Consider the following 24,472-nt stretch of genomic DNA (forward strand, 5'->3'; position numbering starts at 1 on the left):
CTACTGAGGTTTTACTACACTGGCGCCGCTGTCTGCGGTTCGACATGTTTTCAAAACTCACAGTCCTTCATCACAAGATCGGGTGTCAATTTAAATCATCACACAGGTTGTTGTTCGCTAAAACTGGCTCCATCATCACACCACTAGACTTTGGTAACATTACAAGTCACGCTTGCTCTGGTTTCTCTCAATGGCTCTCTGTTCTTCTCTTGGTCTATTTTTTCTCAGGTTTCTCGGCCTCTGTCTGGTTTTTTACTCTCTACTACTCTCTACTATTTCTGTTTGAAAAAAGGAAAATATGAAAACCCTCGCAAAAAAAAGAATCCTAAAAGAAAACCCTGAAAAAAAAAGCTCTACTCTCGGCTGCGTCTCATGGACATCACACTTGGTCTCTACCACTCTATTCTTAATTGATCTACTCTACTCTATTGGCCACTACTATCCCAGCTACTCTTCTGCTGCAATTTCCTAGTCCACTCTATGCTAGTCTTCTATCAGAATCTACTTTATTCTGACAACTCTACTTGGCCACTCTACTCTACTCCACTCTACGCTACTCTACTCTACTCTGCTCTACTCTACCTACTGTAACTACTAATATACTCTACTTTAATAAATCGTATCTAGTACTATTATCATCTTCTATCTGAACATCTGCAGTATTTGATTACCTAATATGGAGATTGAACTGCCGACAGAAAAAGGATATTAGTTCTATAAACATGGGGACTGGGCCTCTCAAAATTCTTATACCATTCAGCTGCTACCCATATATGTTCCGAGCAGGATGATATGTGCGGTATGGTGGAGTTCAAGTACATATTCATAGATCTCAGTCTGATCACTCACCCTGCTATACCTGGATACATTCCTTCCTGTCATCTCAATGGTGCCGAAATACGACCACTTTTCGCAAATATGACGAACTTAAACGAAAGGCATATCATCCAAAATACATGCTCAGGATTTACATCGCAAGAACCGGACTTCTGGACCCTTTCTAATCACCAGGTAAAATGGCAACTATCCCATGTGGTTGTTTTAAGATTGAAGAAAGCTCCAATTTGGGTAACCTTACTAGCCTCTGCAAAACCCCCACTCAACCAAAAAGTTGTTACAGTGCGGTACAGTCCAAATCAGTCAAATACCCTGTAGATGCTGAAGATATACCACTCATTCTAGATGACAGCAATAAGATAAAGCAATGACTCCACTACTTACCCAGAAGGTGCCTACTGATATCAATGCTCAGTGCACTCCCCTCCTAAGCAGCACTGAATCACAACCTAGATAGCTCACCCTAATTCAAGTTCTTGGTAATACTCTAGCATCACTGGTGCCCCTTGACGTGTAATCCTGTTCAAGGCAGTCATCAGCGTGTTAAAGTCGGTTTAAGTCACCTCTTGTGAGCAACAGGGACATCTCTTAGGTTTGCCAATACTGCCATAAGCGTTTAGCACCAGACATGATTTTAGGAAAACTGAGAACCCTTACTAGAACTTTTGGGAAGTACAACTCTTTATAGACGGCAGCTGGTATAAAGCGAAGGCGGGCACCCGATCTCGATGGTACACCCCAATATTGCTCCTCCAATTCCTACATTATGTAATAGTATATTTATTGTAACATTAAATAGGTAAATGTTTGTTAATAGTGGGCATGTGCGCTGAAGGCAGCCAGGGCCGGCGCCAGTCAAGCTCAGTACCAGTCGCCGATATCAGCGCCAGGTACTTTCACTGCCATCCTAGGCAGAACATGACAAGTCGCCATGACAGGCGCCAAGTATGTCCTATTATCTCCGGTAGCTTGACATATATTACCTGTCATAGACCGCAGCTGTTACCAGCGCCTGTCTATAGTCGGAGCCAGATAGCCATGGTTGGCGCCAGTTAGACTAGTTCCAACAACGCCAGGATCTGATCCTAACGGTGAATCTAGCATAATAGGCAGCCATTAACCATTTGCAGTCTGACTTACCCAATGTAATATACTGTAGAGCCACCGACGATACCACCTAGTGTCACTGGAAAGAATCTAGGAGGAATTTAGTAATAGAATCCAGTCCGATACTAATTACCGATACTTACTTGGGTTGAGTCCATGTATGTGACAGCCCATGACTAAAATATCTGTTAATGTAAGGGTCTTTGGAATAGTGGGTTATGAGGGTCAATTGGAATTCGGTCAAAAAAAGTGGTGTGTAAGAGGGAAAGAGAAGCAGGAGATTTGACCCCTATTTATAATTTTGAGAGTTCACGCGGCTAGAACACCACGGCGCGTGACCAATGCCATAATATTCAAACGCTGCATACTGGGGTGCAGAAACCTTGCTTACAATGTTATCATGATATAGCTTTATGGGCACCATTCGACAGAGAAAAATCAGCGGATTAAGATGAACAAGTAATGAGACGAAATGACCGTAAATGTGGGTTACAAATTTGATTTGAGGCAATTTTTTCCAGGTTTCACGCTAGTCTGGCTTTACTAGTCCAGAATAAGCTTCGCTTGTCCGTTATGCAGGCGGATCATCTCATTAGTAGCCAAGTTCGATAAACGGAAAAAAAGAAAGTACCATGCAAGGATGTTATTTATTATGCATAAACTGTCAGACAGTAAATAGATAACAACTATGTGACATCAGCGGTAACCACTGTTTGACAATGAGATATGACCGATGAAATTAACAAGACACTGGGCTTTTCCCTATTTTTACATAAAAATCTGTTTTTTTACCTGCATAAATTGCACGTATTGACTGTCACTGCTAGAATCCAGGGGATGACCAGGGTCGAAATTCATGATTGGTTTTCTCGTAATTAGGAGGGTCCTCCGTAATTAGGAGAGTCCTCCGTCATTAGGAGAGCCTGCTCTTGGTCACAAGTGATATTAAATGGAAGTGGTCCTGGCACGGTATTAATCTGTCATTTACTGCGGACGGAAAATCAGCATGTACTGATGGCATATAGGAGGCTTGTCAAATATCAGACCTGTAATCTCCCGACACAGAATCTATCCCCACCCTAAGAAATAGGAATTGGACAAACCAATGAGAATGAGCATGGCACATTTTTGAGGCACTGCAGATCAAAAAGTTCAATAGTCGTTGAATTGGACAAACCAATAAGAATGAGCATGGCACATTTTTGAGGCACTGCAGATCAAAAAGCTCAATAGTCGTTGAAAATGCCCTGAATTTCGGTACTCCAAAGAAAAGTAATGGCGGGTACTGAATTGGAATTTATATAACATAGAAAACTACCGCAAAGATCGGATGCGTTCAAAAGCCTAGAAATCATTGTCAGTGATGTGATCTATAATCTATTCTATAATTATCCCTGCTCTGTTACCTTCATAAAGAAAATTACTTTCATTAGTTCTGCAATTGGTCTTAAAAATATATCTGTAGAGGAAGCAATACTGCAAGGTATAAATCTTTCAAATTTTGTATACACCATCGCTTGTGGACAACAATAAAAGGATTTTTCTTAAAAGGAATACACATGCTATTAATACAAATATATAAGCAACGATGTTGAAAGATTAAACTATTTGGAGATCTATTCCATGAAAATTTTAACGACTTTTTATTGATAGGGCTAAATGCAATTAGCTGTAACTTGAGGGTGCTATCACATAGCCTTCGATCTTGCCATGTAATTAATTAGTTTGTAAGTGGTAGATGACAGAACAAAATTAACTGCCTGTCTTACTAATTGATTGAACATATAAAAGGAACACAGTCTGCAAAACAAATTGAAATGGAACTTATTGACCTTATGAGGCGGACAAGTCTTAACTTAAATAATATATCGTTAACATTTTTAGCTCGAGCTATTTTCCATGGCCACACAGTCTGTCACACTCATCATAACCACATCCCTCATTGGAGATGGTCCTTAAGCATGCTCTGATACCTCAAACTCTATAGCTAGTTGCACTAATTTGATGCAGTTTTAAACCTACCAGTTATGCCCACCTTGCCGCTATGGTCAATTATTCATGTTCTTCTACTGATAGGGCCGCGAAGGAGATACTAGAACGTAAACTGGATGCCGGATGGGGATCGTAACTATAGCGACCGATCACATGAGATCCTTCCATCACTAGCAGATCGCGATGGAAAATAGTCATTATCTTACAACATGTAGCCCTAATCTTGCATTACTTGGCGCAGGAACATGAAACTAACAGCAGGTGATACAAAACTAGGAAGTATGACTGAAACTTAGTAGTGCTTGGTATCTCGTCAGCAGGGTGTACCGCATGGCTATCTATTAATAAGTACATTGCCGAAATAGGGCCAGGCCAAAACATATGCGCTCTAAAAAAGAAAATATCGACCCACATGACCAGACACCACAAACAACAACAAAGTGGAAAAAGAAATTCTTCTGTCTATATAAACGCGCGTTCGGCCGCTGTTGCTTCTGTTTTCTTCTTTCTCTTTCCTCTCTAGTACTAAGCAAAAATGTATCGTGCTACTGTCAACGCCACTACTTCTGCAACCGCTCTACGAATTATCCCTCGCATACCCTACAAATCCAGACCTCGCCCAACCGTCATCAAACGTACTTTCTCTCCACCCATCCAGTCCCCTCTCAGAACTGTTACCAATGTCTCCCGCACCGAATCTACTACGAGTTCCCGCCACAGTTCTCGTTCTTCCTCCACCACAACTTCCAGCAGTGCTTCTACTTCTGGTAGCACAGCCACTCTAGGTCGTCTTTTCCATTATTCTACCGCTTCGTCTTCTTCTAGATCAATTCCCTCCTATTCCAGACGTTCTGACACCCACTCAACCACCTCATCTTCCTCACACTCTGCTACTCGCTCCGCTTCATTGTCATCGCATTCCACCACTCACTCAGCATCCACTGCTTCCTCGTCTCGCTCCAGCTCTCATTCATCATCTTTTTCCCGCTCACGTTCTCCCACTACCTACCAATTTACCCCACTTGCAACCTCTACCCCTTTACCCGCAACTCGTACCCGGTCTGTTTCTTCCTCATCCGTTCCTTCTCAACGCATTCCACTCGCACCCTTCTCATCTCGCAATACCCGCTCCACCTCCTGTCCCTCTATCCCCATGACTGCTCCTCTTTCTTCAACAACACGTGCTCCTAACTCAATTCGCAGCTCTCAGTCCAGTTCTCACACCAGCGCTCGCTCCAGCTCTCATTCCAGTTCTCACTCCGGCTCTCACTCCAGCTCTAACCCCAGCTCCCGTCACCACTCCAGCCACAACTCGTCTCGTTCCACCGCCTCGACCCTCTCCGATACCTACATGAACCCCCGCAAGGCACCTTCTATTCCCAGACCATCGAAGCCATCGCCTCGCACTACCGCTTACCCCACCTCGGTCGCCACCACCGCTGCTCCCTCTCAACGTCTGTTGAACAGACTTGCTAACCTGCCTTCCAGACTTACTAACTATTCCTATGGTTCCAAAGAGTATTTGAAGTTCGAAGCTTTTATGGATAGCCTGAACCTTAGCTATGCTTACAGTGGTGCCTGCGATGACAAGCTGACCTTCACTTGTTTAAAGGTTACTGTCGAGCAAGCTAGAATTCACCGCCGAGCCCTCTTGAGACAACTACTGGCAGTCAATGAAGCTTACCTGAAGCTCCTTGATATGGGAGTTGATACCTTGGACCTACATCAAAAGAAGAAGTCAGAGATTCTCATGAGTTTGAGTAAGTTAGATCGATTCTGCGATATCTCCAAGATCACGCTTGAATCGGAATAAGCTTAGGGTCCCGGGCCACAAGCAACCACCACCATAGCTATAAATACATAAGTATGTAGTCCCCCCAACGAGTACCTCTAATTGCCTCCGGCAAACGAGCTCGGGCAGAGCCCGATATTCGTTATTCATCAATATAATTCTCATCCAGTATTTGGATATAGTCGACTATAGTATAGATAAATGAAGCATAGGTCCAAGACAAGAATTTTGTAACTAAGATAAGAGAAGACCGGCCACTGAGTTCCGTCATTTGACTATAAATCAAATTGAGTAATCGCCGCAGAGGGAGGCGCCAGATTATCTTACGTGGAATGTTGTCTAGACCTATGATGCATCATATCAACTCTTTAAAATCATCGAATGGCTGCGTTCCCACCGTATTCTTCATTCGAAGCAGTCCCACGTACGTCGAAGATGGGAAGTCAGTGCACTTCAACTGTGATACTTGACAAATTTCAAATTAAATGTGTAGAGCACCAGTATTGACAACCTTGTGGTATGCATATCTCTTAAACCCGTAGAACAGAATTATTTGAGGGATAGAGAGGGACTCAGGGGTGCAATGGCTGTCTAGTGACGGCCGAGCGGGCCGAGAGCTTTACTATTCATAACCCTAGTACTAGTTAGTTAGAAGCAAACAAGGAAGATATGAATCTAAGTCTAATGCGAGTTTTCTGCTGACTATGTTGACGCTGGTCAATAGATGCTAATGCCTCACAAGGGATTGTTCAATGTGTGGCTAGCTGTGATAAACCTTCTTCTCCAGAATGAATCGTTTACGTTTGTATGGCTAAGTAATATCTGCTTGTCGTACATAAATGATTGTCATCAGGGCAGTTCTTTTCATTTTGCGTATACATTCGGACACTTGGCTAAGCATACTGTATAAGGACTGTGTTACTAGGACTGTGTTACTAGGACTGTGTCACTAGGACTGTGTTACTAGGACTGTGTTACTAGGACTGTGTTACTAGATATACCGACATCAAGTTAGGAAGTTAGGCCGGCAAGAGTCAGCCTAAAACAATCATGGAAATCTGAAGAGAAATAAAATATAGTGACCTAACAACCCATATTGATTGCCGCAGATACTGATTCCTTGTTTCTAGGTCCGAGATAAGACTCCACAAAAAACACAGCTATTTATAACATACTGACAGAATTCCATTCTAGCAGTATTGCGACATGCCTTTCTATTCTAACAAGTTGCCTCATTTGTCTTGTTCGCGTATGTTGATCAGATGCTGTCGATCAGGCTTATGCAAGGATCTTCACAACGAGCCCTGTAAATATGAAGCTATCCTGAAATAGTCGGAGTCTTTTCTTTTGAGAAAGAAAACATTAGGTGAATATCATGAACTATAATAGTAAATTACTTATCTGTTTATAGAGTACTCTTTCCAAAAGATTTCTGACACCGAGTATGTCTAAATGATCGTTAATTAAATAGCATGTACTATTTGAAGCGTTGTGTCTAAGCTCCACGAGAAGAGAGATCCGAATATTGATAGAATAGCCCCAACGGCCAAACGACTCATTGCACTGATGAACTTCAAGAATAATCGCCAACAGGATAATGAGCTCGGGGAAGATAATCAACAAATCAATAAATAAATCATGTTATAATAATAATAATAATCAATATTAAAGTCCTAACACAATTATACAACAACATTAAAATATTACTATACTCTCATATGATAGTAGGACTATTCTGCTATTGGCCCCCTACGGGCTATACCTTCGTGTTGGTTTCAACATGTGCGCTAGATAGGCCGGATTCCCCAGAACCTCCCTTTCCGAGCAGTGGAAAACCTGAACACCTTTGAGTAACCTTAGTATTTACTCCAGTGGTCAGGGGAAACCGCTGCTAGCTAATTCTCCTCAGAGAACGTGCTATCTTAGCTTAAAAGTGACGGATTCGCCTTAAGGAAGGAGGCGACCGCTTTGAGACCCTTTCGGGTATCAAGAAGAGATGGTAGATCCAGTTCACGGGATGCGTCGCGGAGGATCGGTCGATGTTGTTCAGTAAGTGGACAGTCTCGGAGGATATGCTCCACCGTTTCTTCAACTCCACATCGGCAATCATATCTACGATTACTGATTCGAAATCTCTGAAAGAACGAGCCCATTGCACCCATACCCGTTCTTAACTGAACCAACTTGCTTAGTTCTCCTCGCGGGCTTTCATAAAGAAAAGGTCGCAGTGCATTCGCGTGCTTTTTAGAGTAGAGCCGGGGAGCTGTGAAGGACCGGTAAAAAGCTCCTTTCGGCGACTGAGTGTACTCTATCTCCCATTTTTGGTAGCATTGTGATCTAATTTCCTTGCGTATAGATTTCTTCTGGCTGCTTGCCTTAGATATGGCTTCACTGTCTCTGGAAGCCCAGGGGGGTTTCCAAAGTCTGTACCTGTCCTTTTTGATGTCCGTTACTTCAACTGTCCTATACAATTCATCCAATCGGTCACCCAACATGGTTCCAGAATATAGCTTTCTAGCTCGAATACGGTGGGGGTTATACCTATGAAGGTCACGATGGAGTCGTACTAAATAATATTGTTCAGTTTCCAGCATTCTATGCTCAATAGGGGAGATTTCCGCGTCTCGGTGAAGGCTGACGATGGCCGTTGGTTTGTAGGCCCCTAAGATACTTCGGAGAGCTGCATTTTGGATCCTTTGGATAGCATCCTTTAATCCTTTTCTGATTCGATTGTACCAAATTGGACTGGCATACTCGAGTATAGACCTAACACAGCTTTTGTAGAGGCATCTCATGGTAGCGCCAGTTACTCCTCGAGTAACTCCTCCCAAGCGACGAATGACATTTAACGCTGACTGGCCTTTGTTGATTACTGATTTAGCGTGCTCTTCGAACTTAAGTTGGCGGTCTATAGTTACTCCCAATAACTTTAGGGAGCTAGTTGCTTGAATTCTCTCCCCCGTGGGGAGTATGAGCCGCCTACACCCCTTTGGAGTTACACGTTTTGCAATGTGCATGAATCCCAGCTTCTCGCCGTAGTCAATGAACGCATGTGCTGAAGTTGCCCATTCATGGCATCGAGCTAAGATATTGCTCAGCTTGGCCGTGTTTTCTGCGTATCTAGTGCTCGATACATAGATGGTGATATCGTCAATGAATCCAATGACTTTGCCGCCCATGCTTTTGATCAACGGATATAGCGGGCTCGTGTATATCAAGAATAGTAGTGGGGATATGGGCGAGCCCTGAGGAATACCCGTTGCTATTCTACGCTCTTTAGTACGCTTCCCATCAATCACCAGGCTTGTTCGTCTTCCTCTCATAAATTGGTAAACCCAGTTCTGCACTGCTGTAGGTAGCCCCATTCCCCCCATAGTGTTGAGGAGCGTGTCCCGGTGGACGTGATCAAAAGCTCCTTTGATATCTATGGCAAGGACTGAAGTGACCTGATCCCTCTTCATTCGTTTTTCAGCGTGATGCACCAGCTTGTGGGCTGCTTCCACTGCGGAGTAGCCATGACGACCACCATACTGATCTACTGGCAGCATTCCACTGGTTAGAGCTGTCAGTCGACGTTGCATAATCTTCTCCAGAACTTTGCCTAATGTACTCAGTAGTGTAATCGGCCGGTAGGACCGCGCCAATGCAGGATCTCGCTTTCGTTTGGGAATAACGACAGTGATTCCTTCTCGAAAGCATTTTGGATGATAGCCAACTCTAACGCAGTACTGTAGAAGGCCCTTCAGCAGTTTACGGAAGCGTATCACTGTCCACGCTCGTTTGATAGCGACTGTTTTGACTCCATCGGGCCCGGGAGCCTTGTTGGGCGCTTGATCGCGTATGGCGTCTTCAATTTCTTGCATACGTAGACTCTTCCATTGGCCGGTTTTGACCACTTTGAGCAATCTTCTCGTCGACGGCTTGACCTGCGGAAACAATCCCCGATAAAGTTCCTCTTCCTGCTCTTCAAATGTTTGAGCCAATTCGCCTGTTTCCAACCGGAGGGCGGGCATTATCGGTACTGGTTCGCGAGGTTTGATCATCTTAAGTGCGTCATAAATGTCTGTTCCACGACATGAGGCGAGGTATGAGTTCCAGGTGTTGGTCTTAGCCTCTAGAATCTTAGAGGCATACTCCTCGTTAGCTTGCTGCCGCAGCCTTCTATTCTCCTCAGTGGGCTGACTGCGTGCTCGTCTTCGAGCTCTAACAGCGTCGCGCTTGGCCTGTCGTAATTCAGGTGTCCACCACCTCTTGCTCCTAGGAACAATCTTCAATTTTGGCACCGCCTCATCCAAACAATCACAGAGCAATCCAATAAGCTGTGTGGCGTATCTGTCTGCGACTTTGTGTGTGGATTTTCGATTGCTGTAGCCCCGGAGTTTCTTGGGAATGGTTATCAGAGCCGCTCGGGAGTCCAAAACCTTCTCGAACTTTTCCCAATCAGCCCGCTTATAATTGTACCTTCCACCATAGGTTTGAAGCAACTCAATGTCTAATGGATTGGTGTCGATCCTCCATTTCTGAAGGTAATGGTCTGAGCCTACATCTTCACTCTTCTCTGGCGTGATGGTTATGTTTGGGGTTGCGAATGTTAAATCGATCGTATTGCCAAAAATATGAGTTGGAACATTCGGCACCGTAGCTAGTAGGAGTCCATTGTCGTTAACCCAATCTGCCCAGCTGTTTGCCTCTCTGGTGACTTGCTCAGTGCTCTGCCACATAGGATGATGAAGATTAAAATCTCCTGCGATAATAATGAGTTCTGGAATTTGAGGAAGTAAAGTCTTGTAATATTCCACGGGGTGGATATCTTCGCTCATGCGGTTGTAGATGTTAGTGATATAAAGTTGACCAAGTTGGATAGTAACCACATTCTCGGTGGTGAGTTCCCCCACCATTTTCAGTTGAGACTGGCCGTATATTCTCTTGTTGATATAAGTTATTGCGTTGATTCTCCCTGTCTGGGACTGTGTGTGGACGGCTACCCAAGCACTATGTTGGATCGGGTGCTGTCCCAGGTTGAGACCCGGCTCCTGGAGTAGAAGTAGGTCGAAGTCTGCAAACATGTCCTGCACGTGGTGTGTTACCGATATTTGCTTTTGGCAGTTCAGCTGGGCTACTCGCAAAGGAGCGGTCAGCTTATTGTCGCTCAACTTCGTTCTCTGATTCATTAGGCGAAGTGGTGCCTGAAGAAGCGGCACTGAGGGTTTCGACGTGTTGTGAAGGGGCAACCAACGGGGGAAGCGACGTAGTGGTGCTGGAAGAAACAGCGCTCTGAGGTTCGCGAGGCGGAGGGTGGGAATCTGAAGTTGACTCCTCTCCTGACCAAACCGCATTGCAGGATTCAGCCTGTTGCGATGTTACATTCGGTGGGGATTGCAGTGAGGTGCCGGAAGAAGCAGCACTGTCAAGTTCGCCAGGCGAAGTGGAAGAATCCGAGGTGGGATCTGATACCTTGTTGGAAGAAGCATCGTTGAGTGATTCAGCATGTTGGGAAGTGGCAGTCAGGGGAGACTGCGATGGAGTGTCAGAAGAAGCGACACGACTTTGTCCTAGGCTGGTGCCGGAAGAAGCAGCACTATCAGGTTCGCCAGGCGAAGTGGAAGAATCCGAAGTGGGGTCTGATACCTTGTTGGAGGAAGCACCGTTGAGAGATTCAGCGTGTTGGGAAGTGGCAGTCAGTGGAGACTGAGTTGGAGTGCCAGAAGAAGCGGCACTACTTTGTCCTGGACGTCGGATGAGAGTTACCGGTCGGATTGGACCGCGTTTGTCGCTAGCCGCCTGCCACGGGTAGACTCTCCGCTTCATGTCGGCGCACAGGAGACCGTAACGCAGAAGCTTGTTGCATTCAGTCAGTGAAACCAGAGTGAGAACTATAGACATTGCCTTCGTCGTGGGGTCGGACATTCTTTTGGGCGTGAGCCACCGGATAGGGCTTGCCAACTTCACATCGTTCGCAAACTCGATTTCTTCTTGATATTCATCTAAGTTGGTGTCCTTCGGGATTCCATGGACTACACACTTATACCAAGGGGTGTTATCTATGACCTCACCGTACTGTTGAATAGTCTCTGTAAACTTCTCAGGGATATCGCCTTTGAAATGGACTCTGACATTATTCTTGGGCGTGAGCGTAAGAGCCACGACCGATTTCCCTTCACCCATTTGCTGATTAAGTTTACTTACCAGCTCACTGCGTGAAGGTACGTCGGGTCCAAGTTTGACAACCTTGAAATTAGACCGGGCTGGTAGACTAGCAACCTTCTGGGCTGCTTCGACCGCCTCCTGTTCGCGTATTATTGCTGCTAGATCCACAGATTGAAGTTTATTTGCTACCCATTTCTTGGCATGGGTAACTTCTCGGCGCATGAGGCCAGCTTTGGCTTGAACACGAGCTTCAGTTGCCTCAGTCTGCTCCGCAAATTTAAATTCACGAGAATTACTCTCACGCACCATCTTGCCAGCGTAAGTCGCGAGGCTTTCTTGACTCTTCTCTACCCTTTTAAGGCGTTCTTCTAGGTAAGCAATTTTCTCTTTTTGCTTAGTCTCGCTTGTAGCTACGTGTTTACGTAGAGCTATCAATTCATTGTCTTTGGCTGCGCTGTCTTTCTTAATCCTTTCCATTGCGGTATTATACTTGTTGATAGTGGCGTTGCTCTGTTTAATTACTTCTTCTTGTTGTTTAAGGAGTTTGGCTTGTTGGTTGTTGGTTTCGGCTTGTTGGTTGGCGATTGCTTTGAGCTTCTCAATTTCTGACGCGAGCTCCGCCATAGACGCGGCATCCTTCACCAAATTAATTGTTTCGGGCTCAGTAGGAACCGGGGTGGCTTCAAAGTATTCATCTTCGGCTTCAGAGCAGTCGGTTACTTCATCCCATGGAAGTGAACGCGTCGACGCGTTTACCATTGCGTCGCTGTTTGCGCGTTCCTCCATGGTTTGAGGCTCCATCACGTCCGGAGACCGCTGAATGCGGGTGCGCTCGGGGTTGTCAAGTAACTGAAATAAAGGTCGGCTTGAATTTCGCGTTGTTCTGGTCTTATTCGTGGTGTTTATGACCATTCAATTCTTAGAAGTTGCGCTATGAAGACGGTGTTCCGGGGAAACAGTGGGGACAGGGTCAAGCAGGACCTTGGCCGGATTCTGGTTCTTTCAAATTATTACAATTCTATTTACCTTTCGTTTAAATCATGTTAAAGCCCTCTCTCACATTGTACAGACAGATTGCAGATACCCCGACCCAATAGAGTCACCATTACTAAATGGATTATCAGAAGGATATTTAAATTGGACACCTAAGAACCGAACTGGAGTTCAGTAGAGTGAAATATGTTGGACTATACATAATGATACACCCAAGTACAAAACCAGGAGTTCTAGCCGCTTATTATGTCTTTCGGCCGTGTGGTCTAGTAGTATGATACTCGCTTTGGGTGTAATTACATGTTTGCGAGTGGTCCAGGGTTCAATTCCCTGCTCGGCCCATCTTTTTTTTTTTCTCCTTGATTTGAATGAAACAAATACTTTTGTTTCCTACCTAAATGTTACGCGTCATTTGTTTTCATGTTTCATGCCCACCGCTCTGACTCGGAGGTACTTTCCGCATGACACTATGGAGCTTCCTTACCCATACAGCCTAACCCTGGTTAAATTGAGCCCAACTTCGCCTCATTTAGCGCGGCTTCCCCGTTTTTGGTGATCTTGTCTCATGTCTTAACTCAGTAAATCTTGTGATAATTATTTCCTCTGGTAATTTTATCTTTATTATACAACACTCTCATTGGTTGAAGGCAACCAATTGAGTAAGGTGAAACTATCCAAACTTATATAGAGGACACTTTTTGTCTCTCACTTATCTTATTCTTTATTATCCGGCTTACATAGTAATACATCCCATATTCTTATCGGTCGCGATCACAAAACCTCTTATCGTATCAAAAAGCCATTTCTATACCATATCCTTTGGGCAGTACAGTCTGGATTGATAAAATTAAATAAAAAAAGGAATCGGAGGTGATGAGCGAATAATATCTCGCATACTGCTCCTCAGCCTCACATTAGAAAGCGTATAAGTAGTAAGCTTTGAGTTCAAGCCAATATTATAAACAAGTTCTGAGGAATATTGATCAATACCAAAGTTTCCTTAACCATATAGATATTGGTGGGGTGTGACAGATTGTGATGTATTTTCTTGAGTTGGCCCTGATATGAAGGAGATCTAGCCGTGCCTGTATGCTTGCATTTTGAATCAAGAGTTGAGACGCCGTCACTGGTTTACATATCAGAGCGAGCAAACCGGGTCAAGGAGGTCACGACGAGGGAAAACTAATGTTAACCGGCCAGAATGAAACGGTAGCTTCATCTCCCAGTGATGGAAATGTATCTGGAACTTCCTCGTCCCCTCACACTTCGTCACTTGTTGGGGCCACTACTGCTGGTACTAGGGCCCTTGCTTCCCAACTGTTCGTCATGTATTTAAGGGTACCAGTAAAGTTATTTCGACCGACTCGAATAGACTACATGGCTCTACTTAGAGCAATAAATCCGACGTATCATGCCAAACCGTGGAATTTTTTTACTCATTCAGGGCCCGCCCTAATAACTCACGCAGTCAGAGAGCATGGTTGGAGCTTTATACCTAATCACATCCTGCCACCGCTAATAGCCAATTCAGCCATAGGAATGGTTCTATACACTACATATCTCACATCACTTTCTTTGCAACAATCACCAACCTCCCCATATGTGGAGCTTAAGCAATCGTTTATATCGGGGGCACTAGCTGGTGCCTTTCAGTCATTGGCTGCTGCCCCGCTGGATGCAATCGTTACACGGTTTTCAATATCAGAGGTACTGGAATCTAATCATAAAACTTTATGGTCATATGGATGGACCAAGCTACAGAGTATTGGCATACATGGGATCTTTGCTGGATTCTCGTTGAGTCTCGTGAAGGAAACGCTTGCATACTCGTTCTACTTTTCAACTTTTGAGATGGTTAAGGGTCCTTTTTACAGAAGTTACTGCTCCTGGAGGAATATTTCCACACGGAATGATCGAGAGGGGGATCAGAAAGTTAACCGCGTATTATTTCCATCGTTTGTACTTTTGGCTGGAAGCCTGGCTGCAGTTGCCCTTCAGGCTGTGCAGTACCCCTTGGGAAAGATTCAAAAGCTACATCTCATAAGATTGGAAGCGATCGACTTTGCTAATGTAAAGCGTAATGTACCTGTTTGGCAGCTTTATATGCAAGCGTACCCGAAAACATTTAGGCAGATTAACCGACTGCGTATAAAGGATGCAAATGGTAGTTGGCTGCGATGGTTGTATGGCGGATTTCTGCGATCAACAATGGTTTCACTACCCAGTACCAGTATAGGTCTGATTATGCTGGAAATAATGAGATTACGATATAGTGACGACGTGGAATTTAAATTTCACTAGATAATGATCAATAGAGCAATGAATTATTTTTTCTCATTATTTCCGTTCAGGAAAGGTATTCGGTTGATAGCTTACAATTTGGTTGCGATGTACTTAGGGTCATTTTAAAAGGGCTAGAGTAATGGATAGCTGGGAGATTTTTGAGTATCCAAATTCCAACTCATTGAGAATCTTAGAATTTCAAGAATCATAGGACTTACAGCATGTTTACTATTTTTCGACTAAGCATCTTACTGGTAAAATTAATTACCGCCTAGCCTATCAGCTATGACTATTGTATCAACAATAGAAGCAATGATAGCAATGTTTTAAAATATAATTAAATGCCCTGTGGTCCACTATAGAGGAATGGTGGTCCGGCCACAGCAAACTTCACAGTTAGCTCTTTCGCCCTATGATTACCATTTCCAAATGAAAGTTGCTTATCATTCATGAAAACTTTGTAATTGAATTACGCAATTTGGAAGTTCCTCTGTTGATTATACAGATTAACAGACAAACTGAGAAGGACAATATTATAGAACAATGACGATCAAGATCGAATATTGTATGTGCAGACTTCAGGCACATGGAAAGTTAGACCAAAGATTTCAGTGGAGAGACAAAGACAATGTTCTCATTTGACCCTCTAATATTTTAAGAAATTCTTTCATTTGAAAACGTTCGAAACCAAAAAGCGTTTTAGTTAACGCTAGTACCTGCTTTTAAGCACAGAATTCTGATGCAAACCCCTGCATTTGATTGCAGAACTCCGCGCTATGCATACCGCAAATGAAATATGCAACACAAGAACTCTTGACGACGCAAGATCAGACCCACAATATGATCGACAAAAAAGGTTCTATTATTCCGTTTATTGATTTTCTCTCTATGATATTCGATCTAGGTTCCAGATCGGGCAGATGACTGTTTGTTTATCCGTGACGATGTAAGATCTGATGTCATTATGTTGAGTATCGTTCATCAAATTTCAAGATTTCAACCGCAATTATACGCTTGCCATTCTCTTATTGCCCGTATTGGTTTATGAATCCCACCATGTATGTCAATCCCTATTTTTTTAATTGTTTGCGGATGGACTATATAAATGAGATTTCCCACCATTGTTAGGCACATTCTATTATATCAAGTCACACATCAAAATGCGTTCAACCTCATATACTTTAGCCCTTCTTTCTTTGGGTCTTGCTAGCGCTGCCCCAGTTCCTCAAGTTCCCGGTGGAGGAGCTGCTGCTGGACTTGGAGGCCTTGTTGCTGGTCTTGGTCCCGTCACTAATGACTTATCCAATACTGTTGGTGATTTGAAGCCTGCTGTTGCCAGCCTCGAACCTGCAGTTGAAGACCTTGGTGCTGACCTTGGTGATGCATCTTCCAGTTTGAGCACTCGCCAAGTTCCTGGTGGTGGAGCAGCTGCTGGACTCGGTGGTCTTGTTGCTGGCCTCGGTCCCGTCACTAACGACTTATCCAACACTGTTGGCGATTTGAAGCCTGCTGTTGCAAGTCTCCAACCTGCAGTTGAAGACCTTGGTGCTGACCTTGGTGATGCATCTTCCAGTTTGAGCACTCGCCAAGTTCCTGGTGGTGGAGCAGCTGCTGGACTCGGTGGTCTTGTTGCTGGTCTTGGTCCCGTCACTAATGACTTATCCAACACTGTTGGTGATTTGAAGCCTGCTGTTGCAAGTCTCCAACCCGCTGTTGAAGACCTTGGTGCTGACCTTGGTGATGCATCTTCCAGTTTGAGCACTCGTCAAGTTCCTGGTGGTGGAGCAGCTGCTGGACTCGGTGGTCTTGTTGCTGGCCTCGGTCCCGTCACTAATGACTTATCCAACACTGTTGGTGATTTGAAGCCTGCTGTTGCCAGCCTCGAACCTGCAGTTGAAGACCTTGGTGCTGACCTTGGTGATGCATCTTCCAGTTTGAGCACTCGTCAAGTTCCTGGTGGTGGAGCAGCTGCTGGACTCGGTGGTCTTGTTGCTGGCCTCGGTCCCGTCACTAACGACTTATCCAACACTGTTGAAGACTTGAAGCCTGCTGTTGCCAGCCTCGAACCTGCAGTTGAAGATCTTGGTGCTGACTTGGGTGCCTCGTCTTAGATTATATTTGACACTATTAATGGCTTTGCCTCTAGAGACTGAGCTTCAAATATTGACAGGATGTCATAAGTATAGTTTACCAAAATTTAGATAGTTAATGTGACCTAATAATTAATTCCAGTAATAGCTTTTCACAGTTTCGCTACACAGACGAGCCGCAGAGGTCTCACATATATTCTGAGCCGCACATGCAAACATACTGGAACGCAATAAATCGACTTGAGATCTTGTTTTTTATGTTTATATTTTGGGCGTCTGGTTCTATACATTGTCAATTGTGTAATGGATTATAACCGACTCTTTCAGAATAAGGATAGAGATGCTGGTGATCAGGAATCTTCTTCTGAGCCAAAACCGTTCTCTTTCAATTTGGGCGGTGACAGTACTACCGGCAATGCTCTCCAGAACAAACCATCTGGTGTTGGATTTAATGGTTTATTTTCAAAACAGCCAGAAAACTCATATATTGACGCGCAACCACTAGAAACAAACAAATTACCTGATATCGGTATGGTGGAACATTCTATATTTGGTGCATCGGCAACCGGAGCCCCGCCTTCCTTTGGTGCTCAGAGTACTGAGACCAAGTCCTTATTCAGTAATTCAAGCAGTAGCGGGAGCTCTCAACCGCCTTTATTTGGTGGCTTCGGTAGATCTAATAATGACCAAGTTTCTCGAGAGCAATCCTCTGTTGTCACCAATAGCAGCACTCAGGGCAATTCCATATTTGGAATTTCAACGAATAATAATAACTCTTCATCTTCGCAGACACCCAGCTTATTTAATAAAAATACTGGGCCAACTTTTACCTCAACCTCTTTGTTTGGAAGTGGGAGCCACGAGGCAAGTGTCGGATCCTCAGGGTTTAATATTCAGAAACCCTTATCATTTTCAGCTACGAGTTCTGCAACGTCGGAATCTACTCAGGCACCTAAAAGCGAGAAGACGGAGGATTTGTCTAGTACACTAGCGGGTAAAAATGAAGGTTTTAAATTCGGTTCTGGTGAGAAATCTGGTAATTCTTGGTCCTTTTCTAGCACTAAGGCAAATGAGACTACAGCTGGTCAGAAAAATGATAGTCGAATTGGCACCGGCAATACCAACATTTTTAACTCTATTTCAACAGGCACGAACGATTCCATATTTGGACAAAACTCGACTGCAATAACTAACACTGGAAGTGTCGCTCTTCCTGCCTTTAATTTAAAGGGCTCTGCGTCGCAATCGGCAAGTGACAATATTTCTAGTCAGACAGCACGCCCTTCTTTATTCGCTAGTTCGAATAGCAATGAAGAAAGCAGATTTGGGGCAACAGACTCAGGTGCACCCTTAGCTGTGCCTTCGATTGGTCTTGATCTTTTAAGTCAAGTAACTTCGTTAGATACAAATTACCCAGGTAGAGATACAATAGAATCTATCGATTCTGGCTTTTTAGACTACGAGCCTAATATGGATTCTAACAACTTGGAGACATCACAGCCTAGTGTATCAGAATTTTCAACGGCACCTGAGTTCACTTTAGAAGATGCTCCTATTCAAAATGGAGGATTGGAACATTGGCACAATATGAATAGAACATTGAAGTTTACAATTAGTACTGTTGGCAATGGGGGTGTCGCTTGGATTGACCGTCGCAATAGGGATAAACAGAGTATTCAGAATGAGCCAACTGGAGATATAATACAGGAGGAAAAAAAACTGTTCAGTGCTAATATTCCTTCGCAGATTCCAAATTCTCCGGGATACATTCAGTTTGTTAAAGACTGTTACAATATTGTGAAGGAATGTCAAGATGAGATCGAATCAGATAGTAGTGGCCCGGTTAATGTCGTTTGCAAACATTATTTCAACCTTCTTTACAATAGAATCCTGGAGTCACTCAATTATGTAGAAGATGATACGCAGATGATGGATGTGTCGTTCATTGTTTATTGTTTCTTGGTGGTTTATTTCGAAGCAAACGTGAAGAGCGAATCAGAGCCCTTTGCCAAGGCATTCTCAAAGTGGGCTAATACAGTAGATGAGGGATCCTCACCCGAAGATGCAGCTGAAATAATGAGAATGTCTCCACCTACAAAGCATCCCTTGTACTGGGACTTTGTGCATGACAGAGCCAGCCGTGGACTACTTGAAGTTTGTGCTAGTACCTTGCAAGAAGCAAATTCAAAAGAAATGGCAGCCGATGTCCGTGAGTCCATCCACTATGCCACCCAATTGCTTCGTTCGTATCCAAATGAAGAAGGCTCTGAGTATAAGTTTCACCAGTGGAAAAGACAATGTAATATTGCCCACGGCCATGCGCAGGACATAGCAGATCCAGCATTGCGCATCCAATTAGTCCGGCTCTTCGACATTCTCAGAGGACATAAGGCAACAATTCTGGAGCAGAACTCCAATAGTTGGTTCGTAGCTCTTTCAGCTTTGGTTATGTTTAATGATCCATCAAGGAGCCGCCTGAAGGAGTATTTTGACATTGTACAGGCGGAGATTCCTATCGATAGTCTATTAAAATGGGAAAGCGGTTGTGCGGCGGTTATTTCAGGAGATATTCTGGTTGCTATTCAAAAACTGGAATCACTTGATAGTTGTGTAGCGACAGCTGTTGCCCAGCTGTGCCAAATGCGAGGATTACTAGATGATTATGGTATTGTTCGGATCAATAATGAGCCCTCAGTTCGGGACTGGCTAGTTTTGAGTCACGGCCAGAATTGCATTACTAGCGAGATACCTGAGTTGGAAAAGATTGGTATTAACATATTGGTAGATTTGGATATTCCTCAATCTCGGGCTACTCTTGCCGAGTATCTTCCAAGATACGTAGCACATGACGTAGAAGAGCTAGAGTGGGTACTTTCTACTGCTAATGAGTTAGGATTACACGATACGGAGCGCCAAATCCACCGCATAGCTGCCCGTAACTACGCTTTTAATGGATGCTTCCTTGAGGCTTTCTTTGAGCTCGATAAGGCTAAAGATGCATCAGCCCTCCAAGCTCTGAGTTGGCAACTTTTCGAAGACTCATTAGTTTTCAACGAGCCAGCTGCCGAAGATCTTACTATACAGGCAGTTCTGCCAAATAGCGGAGTCGAACTGTCTCCCCTAGTTCATGAGATCATGGCACCATTTGCAGTTCTTAATGAAGCATTTGAGCTCCTTCGAAGTGAAAAATATATACAAGCTGGTGGCCGGATTCTTGCTCTATTACGATTTCCATATCTCCCTGGCCGGTTTGTTGCACCACTTCTTTCGATGATCATTTCTCTTCTGTCTCACAATAAACAGCCCCGAAGTTTCACCAGTACTGATCTTGTTCTGGTAATGGATACGTTGGATATGTGGGAAAAACAAGCTACAAATACCAAGGATCATGTTGATACGAGTGGTTATAAAGAGGGTTTGGCCATTATTGAAAGGGCTGTTCACACGGCTAAGACTGAAGAGACCTTACCATTGAAGAATAATGATTGGCGGGCTCTTCTTCTTTCCATTCCTGTTGAAAAAATTCCAGACTTTATTATCAGTACTGGTAGAATAGTGCTTGCACGTGAAGTATCTCGTGCTTATTTATCAGGACTCTAGTATATAATTGCTATTGTACTAATTATAAATAAATATACATAAACAAAAACAGAAATTACTCATGAGAATTTAACGCAGACTCCGGAATATTTTTATATAAACCCACCAAAACACTTTCATCTGCAGAAAGGTATATATAACTGCAATTCTGTTAGCATGCGAATTCAACTTGTACTTGTTCTCCCTGTCCACGAACCACTATGATACAAAGACTAGAAAGGAACCAATCCAGATGTGGTTCTCCTCCTAGCCCCAGGACCAAATTCCCATCGCTTACTTACTACCCGCCATACTCAGCAATGCCTGCTGTGTCGTTTTTCTCTATGGTTTCAGAATAAAACCATTTCAGATACGGAGCATCCTCATTCTTAGCCACACCTCTGATACCAAGACTGAGGCCTGATAACCTGTCAATGAGAATTGTGCCCTGCACATCGCTTTGCTCTATTCTACGATTGTTAGATACACCGCCATTATAAATTATTTCCAAATGGACGAGAAAACATAATAAATTGACTTATAGCTTGCTGTCAAGCCGGAGAGCAAGATATCCTACGACGCTATACATCAAAGTCTGGCCACAATAACCAAATTTAGATGTTTGTAATCAGATCCTTGTAGTATACTTACGACTTATCAAGCCACTCATCAATTTTCCTTTTGCTCATTCCCACGACGAGTGACGGTGTAGCCAACCAGTTTGTTTATACCATCCTAGATCTTCTGAGAGGCATCACCGACTACCATTTGACAGGTCACGTGATTCATGTTGCTAATGAGAGCTCTCTCTCGTTATCTTATTTCATATAATGAATCCAGAGAATAGGCGATAGAAAGAAAAAGGGGTCTCTTCTAGGAAAATAGCATTTTGATCGCATTAATATAAGCAATCCTAACATTATAGTGACATAGAATGAGGGTCAAGACGGCCGATTGGTGAAGCATAAAAATAGCTTTAAAGAGTCCTCAAGTACAACAATTAGCCATTTCATAGACTAATTAGAACATTCTACAGAAGCAGTAGAAATAATTAATCCATGATTACAGCAACGGGAATAATCTAATGGACATATATATATTTTTTTAGGCTGACCGAAAGGAAGAGCCGCTAGATGTGCGGCGATCTGGGACACTTAACCAGTATGGGTAAGAGGCGTACTTCTGATAAGATAAGGCATCATTGACAGCATCGCTGGAAACGGTTGAAGAGGAACATATACTAACAAAACGGGGGATATTCCCAAATATATAATATAAAGCGCACACTTGGACGATATTTCAAGCCCGAGAGACAACCGACTAGAAGTGGTATCAGTATTAGTAGTTGTGGAGTTTGAACTTATTGATTAAAGTCTGCCGAGAGGAGCCGACGGCATTGTAATTGTCTGTTGACCCTGTAGTGGCACAGATCTCGGAATGGTAAGTCTACACAGAATATGAGGTATTACTGGATCCATAATAAAATATAAGCGCTTAATAGCAATGGTCTAGTAAAGTGACCGGCCGGATATGTCACGCCAAACGTTGTACTAACAGTTATAGTGGATCCTAGTTTTGATAGCCTTCATTATTACAGGATTTGTGGCAGTATGGGGGATTAGTTGGTATACGAGACTGAAGACACTGTCAGGATATGTGATTGTGCCGCTATTTGTTGCGGTATATATACCCCTGAGTATAGTTGTGCTGGTGCCAGTGGACCTCATGAGCTCAAGTGGCACATCGCATCCAATATTTTATGTGTCGGAGAGGATTCGGCTTGTAATCTGGAGAGTCATATATTGGCTGGCATTTACATTAACATGGGCTATACTGCCAATTTTGCAGAGTTTTGTTGAATCCGGTTACCATGATCCCATGAAGAAGCTATGGGATTCACTGAAATCCAATGCAAGGTATCAAGCTATTGTCATTGGGTCGGGCTTGGTGGGATTGTTATATGTGATACTTACTAGTGGATTATCTCTCATGTCCATAAAGGCTCTTGTAATTGCATTGTCTTATTGCTATGCTCTTATTATGGCTCTATGGCTTATGGGACATGGCCTCGTCAATGTTCCTCGCGAGCTATGGCTGCGAGCTGATGTCAATGTGAGATTAAACAACGATTACAGACATGCAAGGTCTGTATGTGATGCTTTTGCCGATGCTCAATCCAGTTATGTAGATGTGGCTGCTGAGATAACATCCATTGCTAGATTCAAAGATGGAAGCCAACACTTGGAATGGATAGATGAACTCGTGGAAGAAGTGGAAACAACTGCTTTCACCATCCACAGCAGTGCCATAGCAGGTCACCCAACAGTGAATGTTGATAGGTCTCTACTTAACGAGCAGTATCTCTCGACTCTGGCAGCCAGATATTATAAATATCGCGCCAGAATGATTCGTCATAGGGCCAGCTGGCAAAAATTGTTGAAAGATTGCTCAATTGCGGAAGATATAGTCAATGCTTCTCGGGATACCACGAATAAAGAACTTATATTTCGCTATGGCCGAACAATGTTACCGGCTAAGTTGGCCAGGTTCTATTATGTGAACATCAACATGTATTTCGTGCGGACATTCGCTGTATTGCTAGCCATTCTATCTGTGGCAATTATATGGTCTGAACTGGTACATGGAACTGTAGCTTCATTGGTAAACCTTGTCATATCTGTTACATATGGGGTGGGTCAGCAGCTTGTATCCTCTATTATCCTTGGGTATATGTGCATTGCGTCGTTCGCGAGTCTGGCTCGAATTAGGGTGTTCAACATCTATGGTCTAGTTCATAAGGGGTCTGATTTGTCTTCTCTACTATTCTATGCCAGTTATGCTTGTAGATTGACTGTTCCGCTCAGCTATAATTATCTGACGCTGATTGGTTCAAGAGAATCAGTCTTTGAAGAGTTTCTTGGAAAGTCTATTAACTTGACGCCACTTGGTAAAGCATTTAATGACTGGCTTCCGAGGCTGATTCTTTTACCCATTATTTTCACTTTATTCCATGTTTATGATAAAGTAAAGGATTATTTCAGCTTTGAGCTTGGTTTTGATGACGACGATGAGATTGGAGCTTTGAACAGTTCTGTTATAGAGGGCAAGGAGCTTGTCAACAGGGCACTTAGCGACCCAAATTTTAGATTTGCCATTGACGGTGCTGCACCTGACTCTCTGTCTGGAGCTAATAGGGGCTCACCAGCACTAAATTCACGGAGCAGCAATGAATTTGGAGGCATTCGTGCAAGTCGAGACATATCACGATCAAGCTTACTACCCACGCACAACTTGAGTAGTAGTCCGTCGTCACGTACGTTTGGCGGTGCTACATCGCCTCGGCCGTGGTCTTCACCACAAGTTAACGAGTTTGAAGAGCCAACACGCTTAACAGAGTCTATGAATAATGTACGCTCATTTTTTGGCAACATTAGTCAGCGCGTCCAATCTGGCATTTCCAACATTAGGCAAGGAGATTCCGTCCCAAGATGGGCTCGTTTGTCTCAATCTGAAGATCAAGACTCCCAGATCCTCTAAGATCTCCATCGACAAATGTAACTAAATATAAACTGCATTGCAAATTGTAATTTCGGTGGCTCAGGTTACTGAGTCCACCACACGACGCCAAACGCCAAACTTGACATTGAATTGA

General features: G+C 43.7%; 4 protein-coding genes and 1 non-coding gene across 5 annotated transcripts; 4 read left to right on the plus strand and 1 right to left on the minus strand.

Annotated features, from left to right (window-relative positions):
- Positions 1 to 7,650: 7,650 nt before the first annotated feature.
- On the minus strand, positions 7,651 to 10,548 carry POL90 (polyprotein of L1-like non-LTR retrotransposon Zorro 1; the record flags this gene model as incomplete). Its single annotated transcript, XM_018880947.1, has 1 exon — positions 7,651 to 10,548. One exon carries the CDS (start codon positions 10,546 to 10,548, stop codon positions 7,651 to 7,653), a length of 2,898 nt encoding a protein of 965 aa, XP_018733587.1.
- Positions 10,549 to 13,123: 2,575 nt separating this feature from the next.
- On the plus strand, positions 13,124 to 13,209 carry AWJ20_3908 (the record flags this gene model as incomplete). Its single annotated transcript has 1 exon — positions 13,124 to 13,209. It is a non-coding gene; the product is annotated as a tRNA-Pro (tRNA).
- Positions 13,210 to 16,311: 3,102 nt separating this feature from the next.
- On the plus strand, positions 16,312 to 17,262 carry AWJ20_3909 (uncharacterized protein; the record flags this gene model as incomplete). The annotated part of the gene is made up of 1 exon (XM_018880948.1): positions 16,312 to 17,262. The coding sequence occupies one exon, from the start codon at positions 16,312 to 16,314 to the stop codon at positions 17,260 to 17,262; it is 951 nt and encodes a 316-aa protein (XP_018733588.1).
- Positions 17,263 to 17,544: 282 nt separating this feature from the next.
- Positions 17,545 to 20,841, plus strand: NUP85 (Nup85p; the record flags this gene model as incomplete). Its single annotated transcript, XM_018880950.1, has 1 exon — positions 17,545 to 20,841. One exon carries the CDS (start codon positions 17,545 to 17,547, stop codon positions 20,839 to 20,841), a length of 3,297 nt encoding a protein of 1,098 aa, XP_018733589.1.
- A 1,857-nt stretch (positions 20,842 to 22,698) lies between these two features.
- AWJ20_3911 (uncharacterized protein) lies at positions 22,699 to 24,357 on the plus strand (the record flags this gene model as incomplete). Its single annotated transcript, XM_018880951.1, has 1 exon — positions 22,699 to 24,357. One exon carries the CDS (start codon positions 22,699 to 22,701, stop codon positions 24,355 to 24,357), a length of 1,659 nt encoding a protein of 552 aa, XP_018733590.1.
- Positions 24,358 to 24,472: the final 115 nt, after the last annotated feature.

The sequence above is a fragment of the Sugiyamaella lignohabitans genome, chromosome C (assembly GCF_001640025.1).
Source record: "Sugiyamaella lignohabitans strain CBS 10342 chromosome C, complete sequence".
Taxonomy (NCBI): Eukaryota; Fungi; Ascomycota; class Dipodascomycetes; order Dipodascales; family Trichomonascaceae; genus Sugiyamaella; species Sugiyamaella lignohabitans.